Source organism: Mauremys mutica, chromosome 4 (genome assembly GCF_020497125.1).
Source record: "Mauremys mutica isolate MM-2020 ecotype Southern chromosome 4, ASM2049712v1, whole genome shotgun sequence".
Lineage (NCBI taxonomy): Eukaryota > Metazoa > Chordata > Testudines > Geoemydidae > Mauremys > Mauremys mutica.
The window spans coordinates 38,905,929-38,927,372 of NC_059075.1; the positions used below are offsets into that span (position 1 = coordinate 38,905,929).

Consider the following 21,444-nt stretch of genomic DNA (forward strand, 5'->3'; position numbering starts at 1 on the left):
TGGGAAAGTCAGTCAGGCTAGTAAAAATTAGAAGCCTGCAAACAAAGCAGTTAGAAACCCTCTGTCTGTGTGAACCCAGGATGCCTGGGAGGTTTACCTCATAGCTGTGGATCATTCCTAGAGGTTATGTTACAGGATCTTGGTTTACTGGCAAGTGTTTGGGTATTGTTGTTTTGACTAATACCACAAGTGTGCTGGGCTGCAATTCCAACTCACTGCCCAATTATATGCATTTAATCTGAGTGAGTCCCAAAGGGTTATAAGGACAAGCTTGACAGAGGAAAGGGTAATGGTGCTGGGTTAAAACAGCAGCTGTTAAGAAAAGAGAACCATGATTTTCAGAACACTGGAGGCTGTGTTAAAGGCAGATGAGGTTTACTCCTTATTTTGCTGGGGCCTTATAGTTCAGACACACAAATACCCTCCAGGTTCAAACATTGCACAGAATAGCCTTAAAAATCTTCCACCCACTGACTGTAGCTGCATGATCAAAACAGCACAGTGGCTGCCTCTTTCTCTAACATGCCATGCCAAGACACTGGACCCAACTTTGGGGGTGTGAGAAATCTGAACCAGGATCTGGAACTGAATTGCACAAATGACTCCTACTTCTAGAACGGGCCAAAACAACACCTTTGGCCTGAGCACCCAGGCTTTGGGAGTATTTGAAATCCAGACCCAGATATAAACATGGTGTCTTTGGCACATTTAGAGAATTGATTATAACAAGCAATTCAGCGCTAATGCAGAGGACAGAAATCTCTCCATTTTGGGTGACTTTCTCCCCAGGACCCTATGTGCTATTTAAGTCCTACTTTACCTCTGTATTAGGGTTTTAAGTGGCATATGAGAGGTATTTAGGGCACTAGGATGAATGTCAAGCTTTCCTATCTTTAGTCCATCAACAAACTGGATTACAGGGATTGTTATTAGACTCATTTATGGTGCCACCACTGCTTTTTAGGTTCACTACCATAGGTATGTGTGGTTACCTGACAGATGGTCCCAAGCTCTCAGTGTCAGGACAGGAATGTCAGGGACAGAACCAGGGAGTTCAACTGACATGCAGGTTGCAGGCTCCTCGCAGCAGTAAGTTTGCCTGTAGAGGTGCAAGATGCCTGCCATCCCTGCTGTGCTGGGAGCTGGCCAGCACAGCCCCGATATGAAAAAGAGCTGGAGATGGAAATTTCTTTTTTTATCCATCTTTTACTTTTAAAGACGTGAGCTAGAGGTATTTGGATTATGAGTAGCTGTATGTTGAGGTTCAAGGTTTGGATTCAATGCGGAATTAGCCCTTGGGTTCAATGGTGCTGACATCTCACAAGTATTTCTCATGACATTTTTGACCTCAAAGAGATGCAAATCTCATGATTTTCTGCCATCTTTAAACACATTCAAACCAGAATCTGAAAATGGTCTCCCCAGGTGTCGGATTGGACCCAGAACAAAAATCATAGGAATATATTTGGCTCTGGGGATTGGAGTCTGACTCACATGAAATCTGAAAGGCTTTGAATTGAAGAAGGAGACTCTCTCCTGACCATGACTCATTGTGCTTGTGTATTGCACAATGACGTTAATCTGGTATGCATCACATCTCACAGATGCAGCGGGGTAACCATTTGTGTTCAGTAGCCTATAGGTTACTGGATCATACCTCTGGGGGTGAAGCGAGGCCATGTCCTGGCATCTGGAACAAGCTCAGGGGCTTTAAAGGGTACCGATTATCAGAGGAACATGATGGGGCCTGAATTGAGTTTGTCATTTAATTTCCAGTTTGTTGCAGAACTGAACAGGAAAGCCACAGGGTGGTGTAAAATACACTGGCCTGCCAGCAGAACAATAGGAAGCAACTTTAAATGAGTTTGATTAAAAACACAAGTAAAACCATCTGATTCTTCCTCTCTCTGGGGTATCCGCTAAAGGAAGCGATCCTTGCAAATGGCCAAATCCTGCCCTGGCTCATGAAGCAAGAGGGTACTAAGACATGTCCAATGCACCCTCCACTACAGGGGTCTAATGACCAGGGCAGGATAGTTCAAGGGACCCATGCACTTTGTTGCTGATTTCAGAAATATCAAAAGGACCATTCTACTTCCTTTGAAATTGTGGGGTGGGGTGGGTTCTGACACTGAGGGTATGTCTACACTAGAAACGTTATAGCGGCACGGCTGCACCACTGTAGTGCAGACACTTACTACAGCATCAGAAGGAGTTCTTCCATCACTGTAGTAAATCCATCTCTCCAAGAGGCGATACCTAGGTTGACAGCATAAATCTTCCATTGACCTAGGAGTGTCTACACCGGGACTTTAGTCAGCTTAATTACACTGAACAGAACATGAAATTTTTCACAGCCCTGAGTGATGTAGTTAAGCTGAATTAACTTTGTAGTGTAGACAGAAGATATCTAATTGAGGAGTAAAGTGAGCCCCAACTAGCACTTGGACACAGCAGCATACTTGCTATCCAGTGGAGGAGTGACCATAGCTCTTCAGATCATAACTCTGTGTGTGCGTGGGTCATTAGCCATCCACCTCTCCTTGCACCATGGACTGATATAGCCCTGCTGCTTCTCCCTCTACTGACTGAGAGGATTTAACCCCAAGTGCATAAGCGAGCATCCACAGCAAAGATCACTTCACAGTGGGCCAGTCAACTCCTCCACTTGCTGCCAGTGTAAATCCTGAGGAACTTCACTGACTTCAGTTTATCACCTTACCCGCTCAATGAGGCACTAGGGAGGGGTAATATCCATTGTATATATGAGGCACAGAGGTTTTGGGGCCAAATTTTCAAAAGTGCCTAAGTTACTTATACTTTCAATGGGACTTTGGCTCCTACAGGTCAGATGTTCAAAGGTATTTAGGCACCTAGTGGAATATTCCAAACTATTAATGCAATGGCTCCTTCCTTTTTTAGAAGCCTGCTCCCTTCAGGCTTGACTCGTTCACTGATGCTACATTCTCAGATTCTGTGCTATCACTATTCATCACCATGAAAAGATCTGTGACACAGACTGGATGTTTTTTCTAAAAGATCTGCTCTAGGAATTATTTTGGGGAAGTCTGTGTTATAAAGGAGATCTGACTAGAGGTCACTTTTGGCTTTCGAATCTATAAATCAGTGACTCTATTGCAATGTGACTGCAGGAAATGGACAAGAGGAGCAGGCTGATAAAGATAGGAAAATGCTTCCATTTTGACAGTCAAAGAAAAAAAGAAAGTTTATTGAGATCTTTGAAGATTGGTAGGGGTCTTTAAATGGATGAACTGTTAGTTTCTGTTTCTTCAGTCCTTTGTGTATGGCACTAAATTCCGTGGCCCTGCCTTAATGAGGCGCCACTGTGCTGATTCCCAGTGACTCACCACTGCCCGTCTCTGTTGGTAGGTCTTACTGTGCCACTGGTACCCACCTCTGAGTCAAGTGTTTACATGCTAACCTACTCTCATGATTGCCATGCTGGGATGTAGAACAGCCTTAACTCCACTGTGGATTATAGAAGACATGCCGAATGCCAGGCAGTGAGGCACTGGCTGGTACAGCTGAGTCTGGTTACGTAACCCCAGCTGCATGAAAATGTTGGAGGAACAGTTTTCAACTACCTGCCTGGCTAAGTGCATAGGCCTTTATATTGATCTGGTAGAAGGGACAGAGGCTCTGCCATTTGCTTGAATCTGCCTGAGTGTCTCTGCCTTCCCTAGTGGTTCCACTGTGGAATTTCCCAGCTACAGTTCAAAGCCATGTTAGTTATTGAATGACCAAGTCCTACCAAAACAAAAAAATATAATAATAATAATAATAATAATAATAATAATAATAATAATAATAATAAAAAAGAATGCAGGTTGCCTATGAAAGATGGAAAAGAAATATGAAAGCACTATCTTTGGGTGACTTTTATTATTATGACTATATTAATCTGAAAAGCTTCAGGAAACTATGAACAGAACATTTTATGGGGTTGTTTTTTTTTTTTTAGCAAAAAGAAAAATAACCCCAAACAAATAATAAACCAAAACAAAAACAAAAAATAAACAAACTATTTATGTGTTTCACCTTTAATGATGTAAGAGTCTAACCAAACTCCATTTTTTTATGTACACAGAAATTCGATGATATCTGTTCTCTATTATATAAATGCTTAACTCATGGCAAGCCTCAAAAAGACGACTTGAAAAAGTCTGTAAGAAATAAAACAGACTGCAGTTGCCTGCTGGATATCACATCATATATATCTCACCAGAAAGTAAAGCCATCAAACCATCAAAATGTATCTGGGTCTAAAGGGAGAAGTTGAATCAGTTTCAAATGGCTACACTCCTGTTGACTCTTAATGGATACATTTTGAAGCATCATTGCAGGTAACATGGCACAACTTAATACTAATTTTGCATTTACTGTGATACTCCCCAAGTTCTCTAGGCACACAGAGAACAAAACTAGTATGAATATAGTACCATATTAACTGCATTCAGAATCCCATGGACAAATATATTTTTGCAGCATATTTTCAGAATGATGATTAATGAAGATTAAATAATATTGACCATTCATTATTGCCCAACTTTAGTTTCTCTTATCTCTCTTTCGCCCCTCAGTCCCTCCACCTTTAATATATACTTTGGACCACATCAATTTCTTCCTCTCCAATAGAGCAGCACAATGGCTGCTACAAATATGTAGCACAACTGTTAACTATTAATTAATTAGGGGCTGGTTCCAGGAAGTTTGGCTCCCTGTGCAAACAGCTTTCCATTAACTGAGAGGTTATTACATCTCTGTCTTTTGTTATTGCCAACTCCATGGGATCTGATGCTTGGCTGTATAAATTTGTATTTTATATACTGTATATATATATATATATATGTATATGTATATTACATATATAGCTATATATATGTATACATTCACACACACACACGCACACATATATATATATGTATGTATTGTTTTTTGCAAATGAAATAAGAAAGCAAGCAAAACAAGACTGACCTGACTTACCTGTACTCGGCTCACATTCAATGAGATCTTCGTCATCGCTGGAACATTCAGCTGATGAAACAATGTCATCAGTGGTCTAGCACATGAAGGAAGGGAACAAAGAAGAGGGGAAAAAAAGAAAAAAAGTGATAAGACGTTTGTTACCCAAAAGATTGTAACAGAGGCAGTTTACTCTCCTGGGAAAATATTTTCAATTGCATCTTTTTAAAACATTTGAGTTCTATTCAACATTCCAGACATGTCTAGGTATTATACACCTTCCATAATGCTGGTTTCCATTATTCCAGATAAAATTATTCAACTGTGCTGCTGAATATTTCAGGTATGTACAGATACAGTGTTCCCGCTATGCTGTTTAATATACCAAGTTGAACCTGTTGTGCTACTGAACAGAATAGGTACACCCACTTGAAACACCTGCTGGGCTGGCAAATGGTCCAGATACAGCCAAAAGTACCAGTTACAGTATGTCCAGTTAGAGCACATCTGGTATTCTGCTGAAATACCACATAGGTCCAAGTAGAAGGCATCCATTCTGCGTCTGAGCATACTAGGGACTTCGAGGTTGAATGCAGTTACTGTACAGCTCAACATACTAGATGCATTCAAGTAACAGGCACCTCCTGTGCAGCCAAATGTATCAGTTACCCCCAGAGAACAAGCATGCTGTGCTGCTAAACCCATCATTTGCACTCAGGCTGAGGGCACCTGCTGCTCTGCTAATCATTCCAGGTAGAATGCACCTGCTACACTGGGGACCATTCCAGGTATACCCAGACAGAGCACAACTGCTGCACTGTTAAGTGATCCAGGCACAATGCTTCTGTGCCGCTGACCATTCCAGATAAGTCCACATAGTACAAAGTATAGTTTGGTCTGCTAACTGTAGAGGGATTGAGTCGAATGTTAATGAACCAGCAGCAGTACAGCAGGTGGGAAGGAAGATCTGGCACTGAAAGGCTTAAGGCAAACTAAGAATATCCCTGGCCTTTGTGAGTTTCAGTATGTTACTTGCAGTTTCCAGCTGGTAATTTTTTTGTTGTTGTTGCTGGTCTAATTAATGAGCAGCATGTACTGGAGTGTGTTAGGGAGAGGTGTAATGGCTTCTCTCCCCAGCAGCAACTCCTTCACGTAATTGCTATAATTAGTTGAATTAGTAATGTGGACCATTAGGGAGATTTTGTGGCAGCCTCCGGACACAGGTTATAATGTTCCTGCACATAGTACAAAATTATCCTACCCTAAGCAGTGTCAGCTCAACCTAAGCCTGCCGCTGAAACAGTCCCTCTTTCCTATTCCTTCCTGGCGCAGTGCAGAAAGCCACAGATTAGACAGAGCCATGGGATCAGTGCAAGGACTCGTGAAAGATCCATGTAAGAACTGTCCTTGCTAGGGCTGGCACAAGCTGCTACTTAACTCATAGAAATTCAGGAGGAGTGTAATTTTCCTCAGTACATTGTACTTAGGTTCCCAGGAGAAGTGTATTCATCCTGGGGACTTCAGGTCACTACAAATACACAACTCCTCATTCCACCAAAGGACTCTCCGTCTTCCTCAAAAGGAGCGCTCCCTTACCTTCCGAAACCCCATATGACTATGTCAAAGGGCTCTTTCCCAAGAAAGCAGCCAGCCCCAGGCTTCTTACCCAATTGTTCTTTAGCACAGAGCTGTCCTGGACTTGTGCCAGGAAACCTCTGCCCCCACACTGGCCTCTGATGTGGGCACACACAACTCTCCCTTTCTGCTTCTTGAGCTGAGAGAGGGCATGGGAGCCAGTAGGAGAGGTGAGGCAGGGAAGCCCTGATCTAATCCCTCCTCCTTTTGGCTGCAGAGTATCTCTCCACCCCAGAACACCTAGACACTAGTCACTAGCCACTCACAGGTTGCATCCATTGGTCATTTTCCTAAGGGTTACACTCATCTAGTACGGTTTTTGCTGGAGAATCCAAGTGCTAGCTGAACATTGCTCTTCTTCCTGTTTAGTATATTAAGAAGTTAGTCAGTACATCCAGGTAGAACATACCTGAGGTACTGTTGAATGTACCAGGCACTTCTTCACACAAAACTCTTTCTGAGCTGCTGAACAAAACAATTACCTCAAAATAAGTCACACCTGCTGTGGTGCTGAAGGTACCAGGTCCAACCTAACATTTCTCTGATTTCAGTGAGTTAGGGTGGGCCATGGAATAAGAGTAGGAGTAAGGGGATGAAATTAAGATGTAGAAAAATAAAAGCTGAATATCTATGAGGCTCCCACAGAAAATAGCCCATGGTTAGTACTGGAAGTCCCATCAAATGAATCACTTAATCTTGGACTCGACAGACAGAGTGTAATAAGAAAAGCCAAAGAGGAGTTTGAAGAACGGCTAGCCAAAAACTCCAAAGGTAATAACAAAATGTTTTTTAAGTACATCAGAAGCAGGAAGCCTGCTAAACAACCAGTGGGGCCCCTTGATGATCAAAATTCAAAAGGAGCGCTTAAAGATGATAAAGTCATTGCGGAGAAACTAAATGGATTCTTTGCTTCAGTCTTCATGGCTGAGGATGTTAGGGAGATTCCCAAACCTGGGCTGGCTTTTGTAGGTGACAAATCTGAGGAACTGTCACAGATTGAAGTGTCACTAGAGGAGGTTTTGGAATTAATTGATAAACTCAACATTAACAAGTCACCGGGACCAGATGGCATTCACCCAAGAGTTCTGAAAGAACTCAAATGTGAAGTTGCGGAACTATTAACTAAGGTTTGTAACCTGTCCTTTAAATCGGCTTCGGTACCCAATGACTGGAAGTTAGCTAATGTAACGCCAATATTTAAAAAGGGCTCTAGGGGTGATCCCGGCAATTACAGACCGGTAAGTCTAACGTCGGTACCGGGCAAATTAGTTGAAACAATAGTGAAGAATAAAATTGTCAGACACATAGAAAAACATAAACTCTTGAGCAATAGTCAACATGGTTTCTGTAAAGGGAAATCGTGTCTTACTAATCTATTAGAGTTCTTTGAAGGGGTCAACAAACATGTGGACAAGGGGGATCCGGTGGACATAGTGTACTTAGATTTCCAGAAAGCCTTTGACAAGGTCCCTCACCAAAGGCTCTTATGTAAATTAAGCTGTCATGGGATAAAAGGAAAGGTCCTTTCATGGATTGAGAACTGGTTAAAGGACAGGGAACAAAGGGTAGGAATTAATGGTAAATTCTCAGAATGGAGAGGGGTAACTAGTGGTGTTCCCCAAGGGTCAGTCCTAGGACCAATCCTATTCAATTTATTCATAAATGATCTGGAGAAAGGGGTAAACAGTGAGGTGGCAAAGTTTGCAGATGATACTAAACTACTCAAGATAGTTAAGACCAAAGCAGATTGTGAAGAACTTCAAAAAGATCTCACAAAACTAAGTGATTGGGCAACAAAATAGCAAATGAAATTTAATGTGGATAAATGTAAAGTAATGCACGTTGGAAAAAATAACCCCAACTATACATACAACATGATGGGGGCTAATTTAGCTACAACGAGTCAGGAAAAAGATCTTGGAGTTATCGTGGATAGTTCTCTGAAGATGTCCACGCAGTGTGCAGAGGCGGTCAAAAAAGCAAACAGGATGTTAGGAATCATTAAAAAGGGGATAGAGAATAAGACTGAGAATATATTATTGCCCTTATATAAATCCATGGTACGCCCACATCTCGAATACTGTGTACAGATGTGGTCTCCTCACCTCAAAAAAGATATTCTAGCACTAGAAAAGGTTCAGAAAAGAGCAACTAAAATGATTAGGGGTTTAGAGAGGGTCCCATATGAGGAAAGATTAAAGAGGCTAGGACTCTTCAGTTTGGAAAAGAGAAGACTAAGGGGGGACATGATAGAGGTATATAAAATCATGAGTGATGTTGAGAAAGTGGATAAGGAAAAGTTATTTACTTATTCCCATAATACAAGAACTAGGGGTCACCAAATGAAATTAATAGGCAGCAGGTTTAAAACAAATAAAAGGAAGTTCTTCTTCACGCAGCGCACAGTCAACTTGTGGAACTCCTTACCTGAGGAGGTTGTGAAGGCTAGGACTATAACAATGTTTAAAAGAGAACTGGATAAATTTATGGAGGTTAAGTCCATTAATGGCTATTAGCCAGGATGGGTAAGGAATGGTGTCCCTAGCCTCTGTTCGTCAGAGGATGGAGATGGATGGCAGGAGAGAGATCACTTGATCATTGCCTGTTAGGTTCACTCCCTCTGGGGCACCTGGCATTGGCCACTGTCGGTAGACAGATACTGGGCTAGATGGACCTTTGGTCTGACCCGGTACGGCCTTTCTTATGTTCTTATGTTATGTTATGACTAAGAAACATTTGGAGGGCACAATCCTGCAGTGGCCTCTGGGATTACATGGGACCTATGAAGGTGATGCTTTGGAAGAGCAGCTAGTTAAACAGGCATCAGACCACCTAGTCTATGTATTGTGTTATCTTTGACTATGCAAATGGCCTTCTTAGGAGCCAGGCTGAGGAAACGATGGTCTATTTATGACCTTTTTGCTCTGGACTTCCTGAACCACATGTGACATTCTTGAGGTAGAAGAATGTAAGGAACTTCAAATATCATGTACAAAGAGATCTTGGCTTTGGTCCCAAGGTTCTTTCTTTGGCTGAATTGACATCGTCACGGGGTAGATGTTTTGTTGAAATGCTAAGGCTGATTTCTCACTTTAAATGAATTGGCTAGAATGCCTCAGCACAAGATTGGCAGAGGAGGGACATTCAGTACCTATAACCTCCTGAGCATCGCATATACTGCACAGGCCACATATGTACATCTCCTAGATAAATGATTTAAAGGGAAAAGGCTTATACAATTCTGATGCTTAACTGAATTCTAATGATTTACTGCAAGTGGCTTTCCTCTGTCACTCCGCCACCTTCCCAATACTAAACACTGTGTTTTAAGGTTATCTTTTTAAAAATCTGTAAGCAAATCTAGGGGCCTTGAGAAAGGGGCCCACTAGAGCAGACAAGAATCAGGCAAAATGCAAGCAGATGGTGCCCAATTCTACACCTAAAAATCCTGCCGGTCTCGACCTGCAGCACGTCTTGCTATTCCAGGACTCCTCTCCAACACAGCTTTACCAACACACCTCAGTCCTGACCAGATAACTCACCCTCCACCCCAACTGTAGCCGCTGATAATGCCAGACTATGTAATAGTTTTGTAGGTACAAAAATGAGGATTAGAAAGAAAGGCCATCAAAGCTAGTATAATTTTTGACCAAAGCCAAGATCGCTAGAAACAACAGGAAGGACTAATTCAGAAAGCCGTCTTGCCACCTACCATCCTGTATTATTTTCTCCCAAGACATGCCTTATCCTTCCATCGCTATTTGTTTTCCCACTGCCCGCACATGTTGGCTTTCCATGCACTTCCTTCAGCTCACATACCCAACATATGAATTATACTAGGTAGTATTTCAATGAGGAGCAGCAGCAAACTAGAGCAAACGAGCCCCTTAGGAGACCAGAAAGCCTTGTGGCTGGAATCTGTCACTTCAAGACCATCTCACAAGACCAGGGGCGGCTCTAGCAATTTCGCCGCCCCAAGCACGGCGGCATGCCATGGGGGGCGCTCTGGCGGTCGCCGGTCCCACGGCTCCAGTGGACCTCCTGCAGACGTGCCTGCGGAGGGTCCGCTGGTCCCGCGGCTCCGGTGGAGCATCCGCAGGCATGCCTGTGGGAGGTCCACCGGAGTCGCGGGACCAGCGGACCCTCCGCAGGCACGCCTGCGGGAGGTCCACCGGAGCCGCCTGCCGCCCTCTCGGCAACCAGCGGAGCACCCCCCGCGGCATGCCGCCCCAAGCACGCGCTTGGCGTGCTGGGGCCTGGAGCCGGCCCTGCACGAGACCAACATGACCTTCACAGGATGATACAGCTTCACAAGACGGCATGGTCTAGTGGAAAATAAGCATGGGCCTGTTGGCCAAGAACTCCTGGGTTCTATTATGAGCTCTTCCACCAACTGCTTGCGTGGCCTTAGGCAAAATCATTTAACCTCTCTGTGCGTCTCTCCCCGTTTGTCAAATGAGGTTGATAATACTCACCTATCTTCCAGGAGGCCTGTGAGGATTAATTAGTTAATGCTTGCCCAGTGCTCTGAAGATGCTAAATGCTTAGTATTATTATCTATGGGCAACTGCACACTAACCACTTCAGGTATCTAATTACTCCATAAGGGCTTTCTAGTCAAAATGATATGAACAAGGCATCTCCCTACAAAGTGATGTTTTGTGCTTTCATTTGAGAGAGTAATAGAGAGAAAATATTTGCCTGCCCTGTACATTAGTTAAATTCTATATTAAAAAGAATAATTCATGCTATCCTATTTTAAAATATGGATTTCATTTTTTAATCCCAGCACTGAAATTACTTGGCCCTGTATTAAGGGCCATAAAACTAAAGATAGGTATTATAATAACTTTCAATAAAATCTCTCTCTGGCAGGAACCCTTTTTATTCCTTCCCTGAAAGATTTTTTATTGCATTTATATTATTTTTTCTCTCCCCCTCTCTCCAGTGTTTATTGAAATTACCTTGGAATAAAACCAGGGCAGGAGAAAGCTGAAAACTCTGCATCCACCCTTGAGGATTTATTTATGGGCATATTTACCTTCCCATTCTCTCAATTTCACAGAAGTGACTTCCCATTCCCTCCAATGACTTATTGTTTTTGTAATCACCTGCTTCTAATTATTCACTCCAGAGGCCTCTTCAATCTTGCCTTGGTGATGGTTCTGCATCTTTGTTCATTACTATACATCACTGCTATTGAGAAGGAAGTCTGACTGGCATGGCAAAGCCTGGTCAAGACAATTCTGCTCCCCTTCTCTCCCCAAATGCACAAAGTCCCAATTTATGCCTCTGATGCACAACCTTTGCCCCTTTGTTCCATGCAAAGTGGCAGGCTCTGAATACCCACTTCCCGCTCTAACGCTGACGTGCAATGCTTTTGGTCACCTTGCTCCCTGGGTGCACCATTATTTGATGGAGATTAAGCACAGGATAAAATAAGCCCTGCCACCAAACAGCTTTATGAAATTATAAATAACACAACCAAGAATGATGGAGTTCTCACTGCCAGTAAGAAAGAAAAGAGAAGAACCCATAAATATTCCCCGAGTCCAACATACAAACTGCTCCACAGTACTTTCTCGGTGGCAGGTTCACTCTTTAAAGGAGGATTAAATTCTCCTAGCTGCCTTCCATTTGAATTTCTCTCCCCCACTGCATGTCTTACTCTGAGTCCAACACTGCACTCCAAATGCATTTTCGGTTTCTTCGAATGGGAGAAGTGTAAGTCCCATTGTCACTGAGGAACCACAGTTTATATTTAATCTAGGGATGGGCTCAATCCAAAACCCTGGGTCCAAACATTTCCCAGTGTTGGGGACGTTTGGTTGTAGATCTGCACTTTGCATCTTCTTTGAATCATTATCATGAGCTGACCTGAAATCCTGTATTTGAACACCCCAGAATATTCAGATGCAAATCCAAATGTGGATCAGGTATCTCTCTAATTTAAACTAGGGTTGGCTAAACCAGTTCAGATACATTAAAGAGCGCCCCAAACCTTTCCCTAAATTCAACCCAAATCTGTGAAATTTTCATGTTTGAAAAAGTCTCAAAAAGGTCTCCCGAACTCAATTGCTTGTCTCTCTCCCCTGTCACTATACTCTCTCCCCTGTCTCCACTATACTTCCTGGTTCTGTGTCAGACCACAAGTACTGGTATTCCATAAGTGACTGGGCTCAGAATATTTATTGTGCTTGTCAAAACTACGAAGTGGGGAAGTCTCTTAATCTCTCATGATAGCCTACGCTGGTATCATTTCAATTCTGGGTACCACACCAATGAGACTCTGATAACTGAACATTGTCTCTTTAAAATGGTACTAACATGCTGTCATACCTGGTAATCCTCACTTATTTAATGAGAATCCTCACCTATCCTGTCTATGCCTTAAGCTTTTTTTCCTTAATTTGTTTCAAACTTTTCCATTTCATCATTGCAAAATGCCTCGGAGGTGGTTACATTATCGGAAGTCTGGGAGATTCAGTCTGGACCTGCACAAACTACTACATCCAGATGGAAATAATGTGCAACATATGAGTGGGGAATACATGAAATTGGAGCTTGTAATGTGACAAGATAGCAACAAAGATGTTGCAGTTTTGGTCTGTGTGTAGGCAGCAGAGGCACCAGATCAAAGGACAGGGAATTGGTAGTCCCTCTCTGTGCAGCTCAGCTGAGGCTACAGATGGAATAACTGGGCTTTCAATATGTATCAATTTCAACAGAGCTGCACCAATTTACATCAGGAGAGAACATGGTCCACTATGTTTAGTCTTGGGCACTTCCACGCCAGAAAGATATAGACAAATGGGAGGGAATTTTAGCAACACTAGCCACGCACAACTTGGCTAAAGAAGGACTAACAGAAGCACGGTAAGTGCCTAAAAGTATCTCAAGGGTGTAATAAACATCAAGGAGGAAGAGGAATTATGTAGGGTGCTCCAACACGGTATTTGGATGAAATTAAGCAAAAGAACATTTAGGATGACAGCCAGGAAAAAATTCTTGACAGTGAGCTCTCAGACTGTGGAGCAGACTGCTCAGGGAAGTTCTGGAAATCATCAACATTGAGGCCTTGTCTACATTAACCATGTAAGTCAATTTAAGTTATGCTAGTTAAGTTACGTAAGTTACGTAACTAATATCTATTTACAGCAGTGTCTACACCGTGCTATGTCGGCAGGATACACTCTCCCATTGACATAGCTTCCGCCTCTTATTGAGGTGGCATACCGAAGTGGACAGGAGAGCGCTCTCCCATCGACTTATCGTGTCTTCATGAGACCCACTAAAATCAATGCCCGCTGCATCGACTGCAGCAACATCAATTTAGCCTGTAGTGAAGACAAGCCCTTAGACAAAGCAACCATACTAGCCAGTTATGAATATCCATGTTATTAGTGTATAGGCCTCAATGAACAGTATTTCCCCCCCTTCTATTTTAAATCTAATCTGGTATTTACACCATTCTCATCAGCACCAAACACCTCCTTAGCCATTTCTTGCCATTCCAAAAGCAGACAGTAAAGATGTCCAGCATGGGCTTTCAACTGTTCATGTTTCACTTTGAGCAAAGAAGTGTCACTGCCAGAGGTCTTATTGTATAAACAACACGATTCTCACATGCCCTAGATCCAGGCTGGCTGGGAGCCAGTCAGTAACCAGCATGCATAGAATTTTCCACATTAACATGACTTAGAAAAACAAACAAACAAACAAACAAGCAAACCAACCCAAAAACAATCCTCAAAACACTCAAAAATCAACCTCAGCACATTTCCGGCTGTGTGATCCTGGCTGGACACAAGAGAGCAAATTGATTTGCAGTCAAATGAGATCATTATATAGGGTTCATAATAGATCTACCCACTGTAACAAAATCAACCATTCAGGCATTATCATTGTAGACAAGAGATTAAATAACCAGTCATGTTGGCTAAAGAAAGGAGAAAAGTAGCCCCAGCTGCATGTCAAGTCCACTATCATGGGTGATATTGTTTAAAAAGAGCCTTACAAGCCAAATTAGCCCTTTGGGAACACAAACATGCTTCAGCAGAATCAGTAGTTCATTAAGATTGTAAAGCCAGCCTCTTCTTGACCAGATTTGATGCCAAGTACCAGGGACTTTTGTTCCCATCCCTAAGCTGCACAAAGATAATGAGGCTTAAAAAAAAATCAGTGTTTCTGCTGTCTTAAGTCTTTTACCTCCATCTGCTGCTGGTGGGAACGATGGCGAAGTTTGTGGTGGGGGGGGGGGGCAGAGAAAAGAAGAGGGAAGGATTAATCTGTGTGTTGTTCAAGGCACCCTGACAGAGGAAAGAGGAGTATTGAACCACAGCAGCTTAACCAAACTTCACTGTACCTTCCCCAAAGCAGGGGGAATGTAATGCTACATGGTGTTCCGCTGATAAGCAAATTCCCCTAAATCCTTTCAATTTATTTCTTGGCCTGGAGAAATTACATATTATTTAGGAGTTAGATAAATAAATAAATAAACAGAAACCCATCTCCAGGAATCTAGAGTGGTTGTTTATTGATTATATATATATATATATATATATATATATATATACACACACACACACACACACACACACAAAGTCTCTTGCTTTCTGTTTCTCTCGTTTCCTATTAAAGCAGTGCCCAATAACTCCCTATGTGGTTAAAGGCATGGCAGCATTTCCATTGTGAATCCCTCAATGCAACCCCCAGAGATTTGCAGGAATTTAGAACTCTACTGTAAAATATAAACTCTTGGCTAAAAACCCAGAGGATATGGTTTCTATACAAGACGGGGAATTTTCTTTTTTATCCAATCTCTCCTTCCCGTATTTTTAATCCAATCTCTCCTTCCCATATTCATTTGGCGGCTTTTCCAGAGATATCTTCAAGATATTTGCAAAATGTTGGTATGTGAGTGTGTTGCTAATGACTCCTTATGAAAAGTGCAATGCCTCAGAGTATTCATGATGGAAGAGTTTTCAAAATCTAATTTACTTTGCAGCATCTGATGCAGTTTATGTCCTTTTTCTACGTTGTTTAGCTTGGGAGAGTGAATCAGCAAGAGCAGTCAGTTTCACTTTCTCATTACAATATTAGGCACTAGCCCCATAAAGTAGATACATATGCTATAGGCAATGGCTTCGATTTTTACAGATGAGCAGGTTAGGATGTTTAGGTGCATAAATAAGTGTCCTGATTTGCAAAAGTGCCAAACCCTCAGCAACTCCCACTAAAGTCAGCAAGAGCCACTGGGAGCTCAGCACTACATGGCTTTGAACATGGCTTCTCAAAATGTTATGAATGCATTTGAAAACAAAGGCTTCAACTTTTTCTTTTAAACAGCTAGTGTAATCTATAAACGGGGCAGTGGGAGTCAGAATGTTCAGTTTCATATTCCTGTTTCTGCCAGTTTTATATTCCTTGTCTGACCTCAGGCAAGTTGCTTCACCTCCCTGTACCTCTGTTTACCAATCTGTAAAATGGGGGTAAAAATAACTTTCCTTCCACATGGGCATATTGTTAGTCTTTTAAGGTGCTTTGAGATCTTTGGATCAAAGCGTAAGTGCAAAATATCAATAAATTAGCAAAGGGACGTCTACATTTGAGAAAGCTTGAAACTCAGATGGTCTGAGAAGCATCAGCTGCCCTTTTGGGACTCAGCCTCAAGAAAGAGTAAATGGGCCCTTTCCCTGTGTGTTAGCCCTGCACTTAATAACTGTGTCAGAAGAATATTTCTCATTTACACTCTGCTCCTTTGCTGGAAATCAATATGTTGTTCGCTGGCATTTTCCTACCTCTTCTCCTGGACATCTTTATTTAGCTTGTCTTTTCTTCTTTGGAGGGGAGGGAGTTGTGTTTGATTTTGCTCTGTTATTGATTGGATCATTCTGAGCAAGAAATAAATAACTAAATACAGCACAGTGGCTTTAATGACAATCTTTTAAGACTCAGATCTCCACGCCATGTTGCTTCCCCTCCTAGCAGGTGATTTAAAAGAAACAAAATCTATAAACTAAGATGATGATGCAATACAAAGAAAGAGGCTGCCACACAGACTATTTAAGCTGCATTTCTTTGTATGTGCTCATTAATAAAACCACTTGGGTCCTGTTTCTATTTTTAAAGCAGTGCAGATTCCGCTGCCATTGCACCTTCTGCTAGGATCTCATCAGATCTTCAAAACAGACAGGATGGGCCCCAGTTAGCAAACTGGCATCCTGACTACTTGTTATCATTAACGAAACTACTGCACTTTTCATAAGAAGGTGATACCCTGGATTGTTGGCCAAATTCCAAACTGGGTAACTGTTTAGGCTCTTTAAATTCTCCTTGTAACTTTCACTGGATAAAGTATTCTTTACTCCCATGAACTAAACAATGATGTAGTATTTCTGTGCATTGCCAGACAACTGCCATATTCCATACCAGAAATGGCTTTATTTCAGTCTGGGGTTTTCTTCTTCTTAGAGTATGTACAACGTGCCTCAGGTGGCACCTGACCAGGATTCATCACCAAATTTGGTCCGCTGGTTGGATCATTAGCTTCCCCGGCCTGGTGAAGTGACCCCTCAAATGATAGATTTCATGATTCTAAGGGAAGGAAGGAATGGGAGCAGAATAAAGACAACGGGCTTCAAAAAAAGCAGGTTTTAACAAACTCAGAGGCATGGGAAGAAAATCTAAGAGATAAAGAAGTTCAGGAGAGCCAGCAATTTCAGAAGGAGAGAATAATAAAGGCACAACTGCAAACTATCCTGATGCGAAGATAGGAAGAATAGTAAGAGACCAATATGTCTCAATCAGGAGGCTATCTTTAAAAAAGGGACACAAAGAGAACTTGGGGGATTATAGACCAGTCAGCCTAACTTTGATACCTGGAAAGAGATACTGAAACAAATTATTAATCAATTTATAAGCACCGGGAGGGTAATAGGTGTGACACACTGGCACTCCAATATTCACCACTGTCATGTAATTAGGACATGTATTGTACAATGTATGCCTTGTGAGGTATCATTCTAAAAGTCTTGATCTGCTAGACATTAATATCTCAGCTTGTACGTACTATTGTCATATGTGAAGTTATGAAGTTTGGCTACGTATGTGTTACTGAAACATGTCATGAGGCTGAAAGCACCCACAGGCAGCCTTTCAGGTACAACAGTAAAAAGGCCAAACAATGTTAATGGCTTATTGAGGAAATGCACAGAAGCACAAGAATTATCCCAGGAACTGTGTACAATAGAAACCTCTCAGAGATAGCACTGCACAATGAGAACTGTTTGACCCGGGTCACAGCAAAAGAGCTTTCCAGCAAGTGGGAAAAAGATATAAAAGGGGGACAATGACATCATGATGGTACCTCACTCTCCCTACAACACCACACCTGGAAACACCTGGAAGTCATGGTCCCAAGCTAGAGGTATTTTTAGCCTGTGTATGAAAACTTGGGAAAGCCAAGGCAACTTGTGCCTTAAGAATCTGCCAGCCTCTTTATCACTCAGGATGAGAATTTGCTAATTCACATCCTACCTATCTAGTGTGCTAAGCTCAGTTGGCGGTTTTGTTTATTTACTAAGGTAATCTGTTTTGATCTGTTTGCTATCACTTAAAATCTATCTTTCGTAGTTAATAAATTTGTTTTTGTTTCGTCTAAAACCACTATGTAGAAATTATAACTTGGGGCAGAAAGCTGTTGCATATCTCTCTCCACATTGAGGGAGGGGGCGAATTTTATGAACTTACACTGTACAGTTCCTTGTGCAGTGCAAGACACTAGAATTTTGGGTTTACACTCCAGAGATGGGTGAAGCAACTGCGAGGTGCTTCAGCTGAGCCTTCCCATGTACAGCTGATATCAGCATCTGTCTGTGAAGCTGCATCTGGGTGTGTCTCTAACTGTGTGTATGCTGGTGAAAGAGCAAGCTTGGAGAGTGTGGCAACTTATCACAGCACCACAGTGTGAAAGGGAGCCCAGGCTGGTGGCACCCTGGGGGGAACCAGTCATAATAGGATTACAAGAAATGGCCAGCATGAATTTGTCAAGAAAAAACCATGTCAAACTAACCTAGTTTCTTTCTTTGACAGGGTTACTGGCCCAGTGAATTGAGGGAAAGCAGTAGATGTAATATATCTTGATTTTAATAAGGCTTCTGACACAGTCCCACATGGCAGTCTCATAAGCAAATTAGGGAAATGTGGTCTAATTCCATATTCAGAGAGTAGTTTTCAATGGTTCACTGTCAAATTGGGAGGGAGTACCTAGTGGGGTCCCATAGGAGTCAGTCCTCGGTCTGGTACTATTCAATATTTTCATTAATGACATAGATAAAGGACTCAAGATCATGCTTATAAAATTTGCGGATGACACCAAACTGGGTGGGGATGCTAGCACTTCGGAGGACAGGATCAGAATTCAAAACGACCTTGATAAATTAGAAAATTAGTGTGAAATCAACAAGATGAAATTCAACTAAGACAAGTGCAAAGTACTACATGTAGGAAGGAAAAAATCAAATGCACAACTAAAAATTGGGAATAATTGGCTAGGTGATACTACCACTGAAAAGGATCGGGGAGGGGGGTATAGTGGATCAAAAATTGAATGAGTTTACAATGTGATGCAGTTGTGAAAAAGGCTAATATCATTCTGGGGTGTATTAACAAAAGTGTCATATGTAAAACACGGGAGGTGACTGTCCTGCTCTACTCAACATTGGTGAATCCTGAGCTGGAGCACTGCATCTAATTCTGGATGCCACGCTTTAGGAAAGATATGGATAAATTGGCGGGAGTCCTGAGGAGCGCAACAAAAATGAAAACCTGCCCTATGAGAAAAGATTAGAAAAACTAAAATATTTAGTCTTGAGAAAAGAAGACCAAGGCGGGACCTGATAACAGTCTTCAAATAGGTTAAGGGCTGTTATGAATAGGATTGTAATCAATTGTTCTCTGTGCCCACTCAAGGTAGGGCAAGAAGCAATTGACTTAATCTGCAGCAAGGGAGATTTAGGTTAGAGAGAAAAAACTTTCTAACTATGAGGGTAGTGAAGTTCTGGAACAGGCTTCCAAGGAAGGTTACAGAATCCCCGTCACTGGAGGTTTTAAGAACAGATTGGGCAAACGCCTGTCAGGGATGGTCTAGGTTTACTTGTTCCTTCCTCAGAGCAGGAGGCTGGACCTGATGACCTCTTGAGGTCCCTTCCAGCCCTACATTTTTATGTTTCTATAATTAAATTATGACAGATGGAACAGGACTTGTGGGTGATTCATTGTAGATCCCTTAATCCATGGCACAGAGAGGAAATAAAGGTTCTGTCGTCTAGACTGCTTTACGTAAACACTTAAGTAGTGGGGTATTTTATTATTTTATTCATAAAGTAACCGTAAATGTAATAGCTTTGCATAAATGTGCCTTAAAACAGCTTTTGCAATTATAGCATTTACAAGTACCGCCTAGTTCAATAAAGTAACATCTATCTTTGAATATTCACATTAATGCACTAGACTGCTCTTTCCAGACTTAAATCTTAGCTAAACATTGTGCTGTTAACACTCTTTATCATTCCTTACACTTCTTTCTGTTTCTCTGCATGCATTAACACACTCCCGGGGAATGGCATTTAAATACTGTTACTCACCGGGCACACACATTAGCACACAAGATGAGTCTCCAAACCTTTAAATGCAGAATAAATATACATTCACTTCTAAATACTTTTGCACACTGGATACACATTAACATGTGGAAGTAGACCTTTACAGCTCACATCCATATTAACACACAAGACTAGCTGGTAAATAACTATACGCACAGCATACCCATTTAAAAAGTCCATAAATAGCTGTAGCATTTTAATAACAAACACATTAAAAAAAAGGTCTATATCTTAAATTTTTCCTGTTTGCACAACACAGCATACAAATTAACACTCAAGGTAAATCCACAAAGGGCTCATTTTCAGAGCCAGTGAGAAACTGCAGGGTCCCTCAACTAGGATATTCTTTGAAAAATCAGGCTGTAAATATCTGTTCGCTATGTATGTACTTCTACAACCTCTATCCAATTGGTATTTGAGCATTGCACAGACATTAAGCCATTTATCGTCAAAATACTCCTGTGAGGTAGGGAATTACACTTATCCCCATTTTAAAAGTGGAACTGAGCCACAGAGAGGTTAAATGACTTGTCTAAGATCACACAGGAAATCTGTGACAGAGCTAGGAGTTGAACTCAGAACTCCTGACTATTAGCAAAGTCCCTTAACCAGAAGACCATCTTTCACCCGTCAGCATATGGTACTAATTATCAAAGACAACTAGTCCAAAATTACCTGTAAATACAACATACTGTACACATTAAAGGGACACTGTCAAGCTCAAATCTAATCAATTTTTTAACAATGACTTTAAAATAATTTTAGGTATTGGTCTTGCCTCTGGGGCCCTCTGCTGTTTCTTGTGGGTTTACAATCCTGTTTTCCTATTATTAAAATGTCCATTTCCCTCCCCGCTCCCATCCCGGCCCTTGTTGCTGTGTGAAAGAACTAATAAGCAATAAGGGAAACTCCCTATTATAGAGAAACTGATTTTGCACTATGTGCTGTCAAATGCAAAAGAAAGAAAAGAAAAGAAAGAAAGAAAGGTGTAATTTTTAAGTTTACATTTCAACACATAAAACTAGTCTCTAAACTATACAACATAACATACATGGTAGCTCTTGGGGCTTATCTCTAAATAGCTGCATATACACCATGTATATTATTATATGGGCTAGTCCCTAAATACCTTTGCACTACATGGACAAACTGAATGCTACTT

At 41.7% G+C, this 21,444-nt stretch overlaps 1 protein-coding gene across 49 annotated transcripts in view; it reads right to left on the reverse strand.

Moving 5' to 3' along the window:
* The window catches only part of NRXN3 (neurexin 3), a 1,517,918-nt gene that overhangs the window by 49,026 nt on the left and 1,447,448 nt on the right, over window positions 1-21,444 (reverse strand). For 32 of the 49 annotated variants that reach the window (XM_045016752.1, XM_045016790.1, XM_045016764.1 and 29 more), the window contains one exon: window positions 4,996-5,080. In XM_045016752.1, the coding sequence (XP_044872687.1) occupies window positions 4,996-5,080 (85 nt within the window). Of the gene's footprint in view, window positions 1-4,090; window positions 4,185-4,995; window positions 5,081-21,444 lie in introns of those variants that run through there. The other 17 variants (XM_045016791.1, XM_045016785.1, XM_045016779.1 and 14 more) reach the window with 2 other exon arrangements.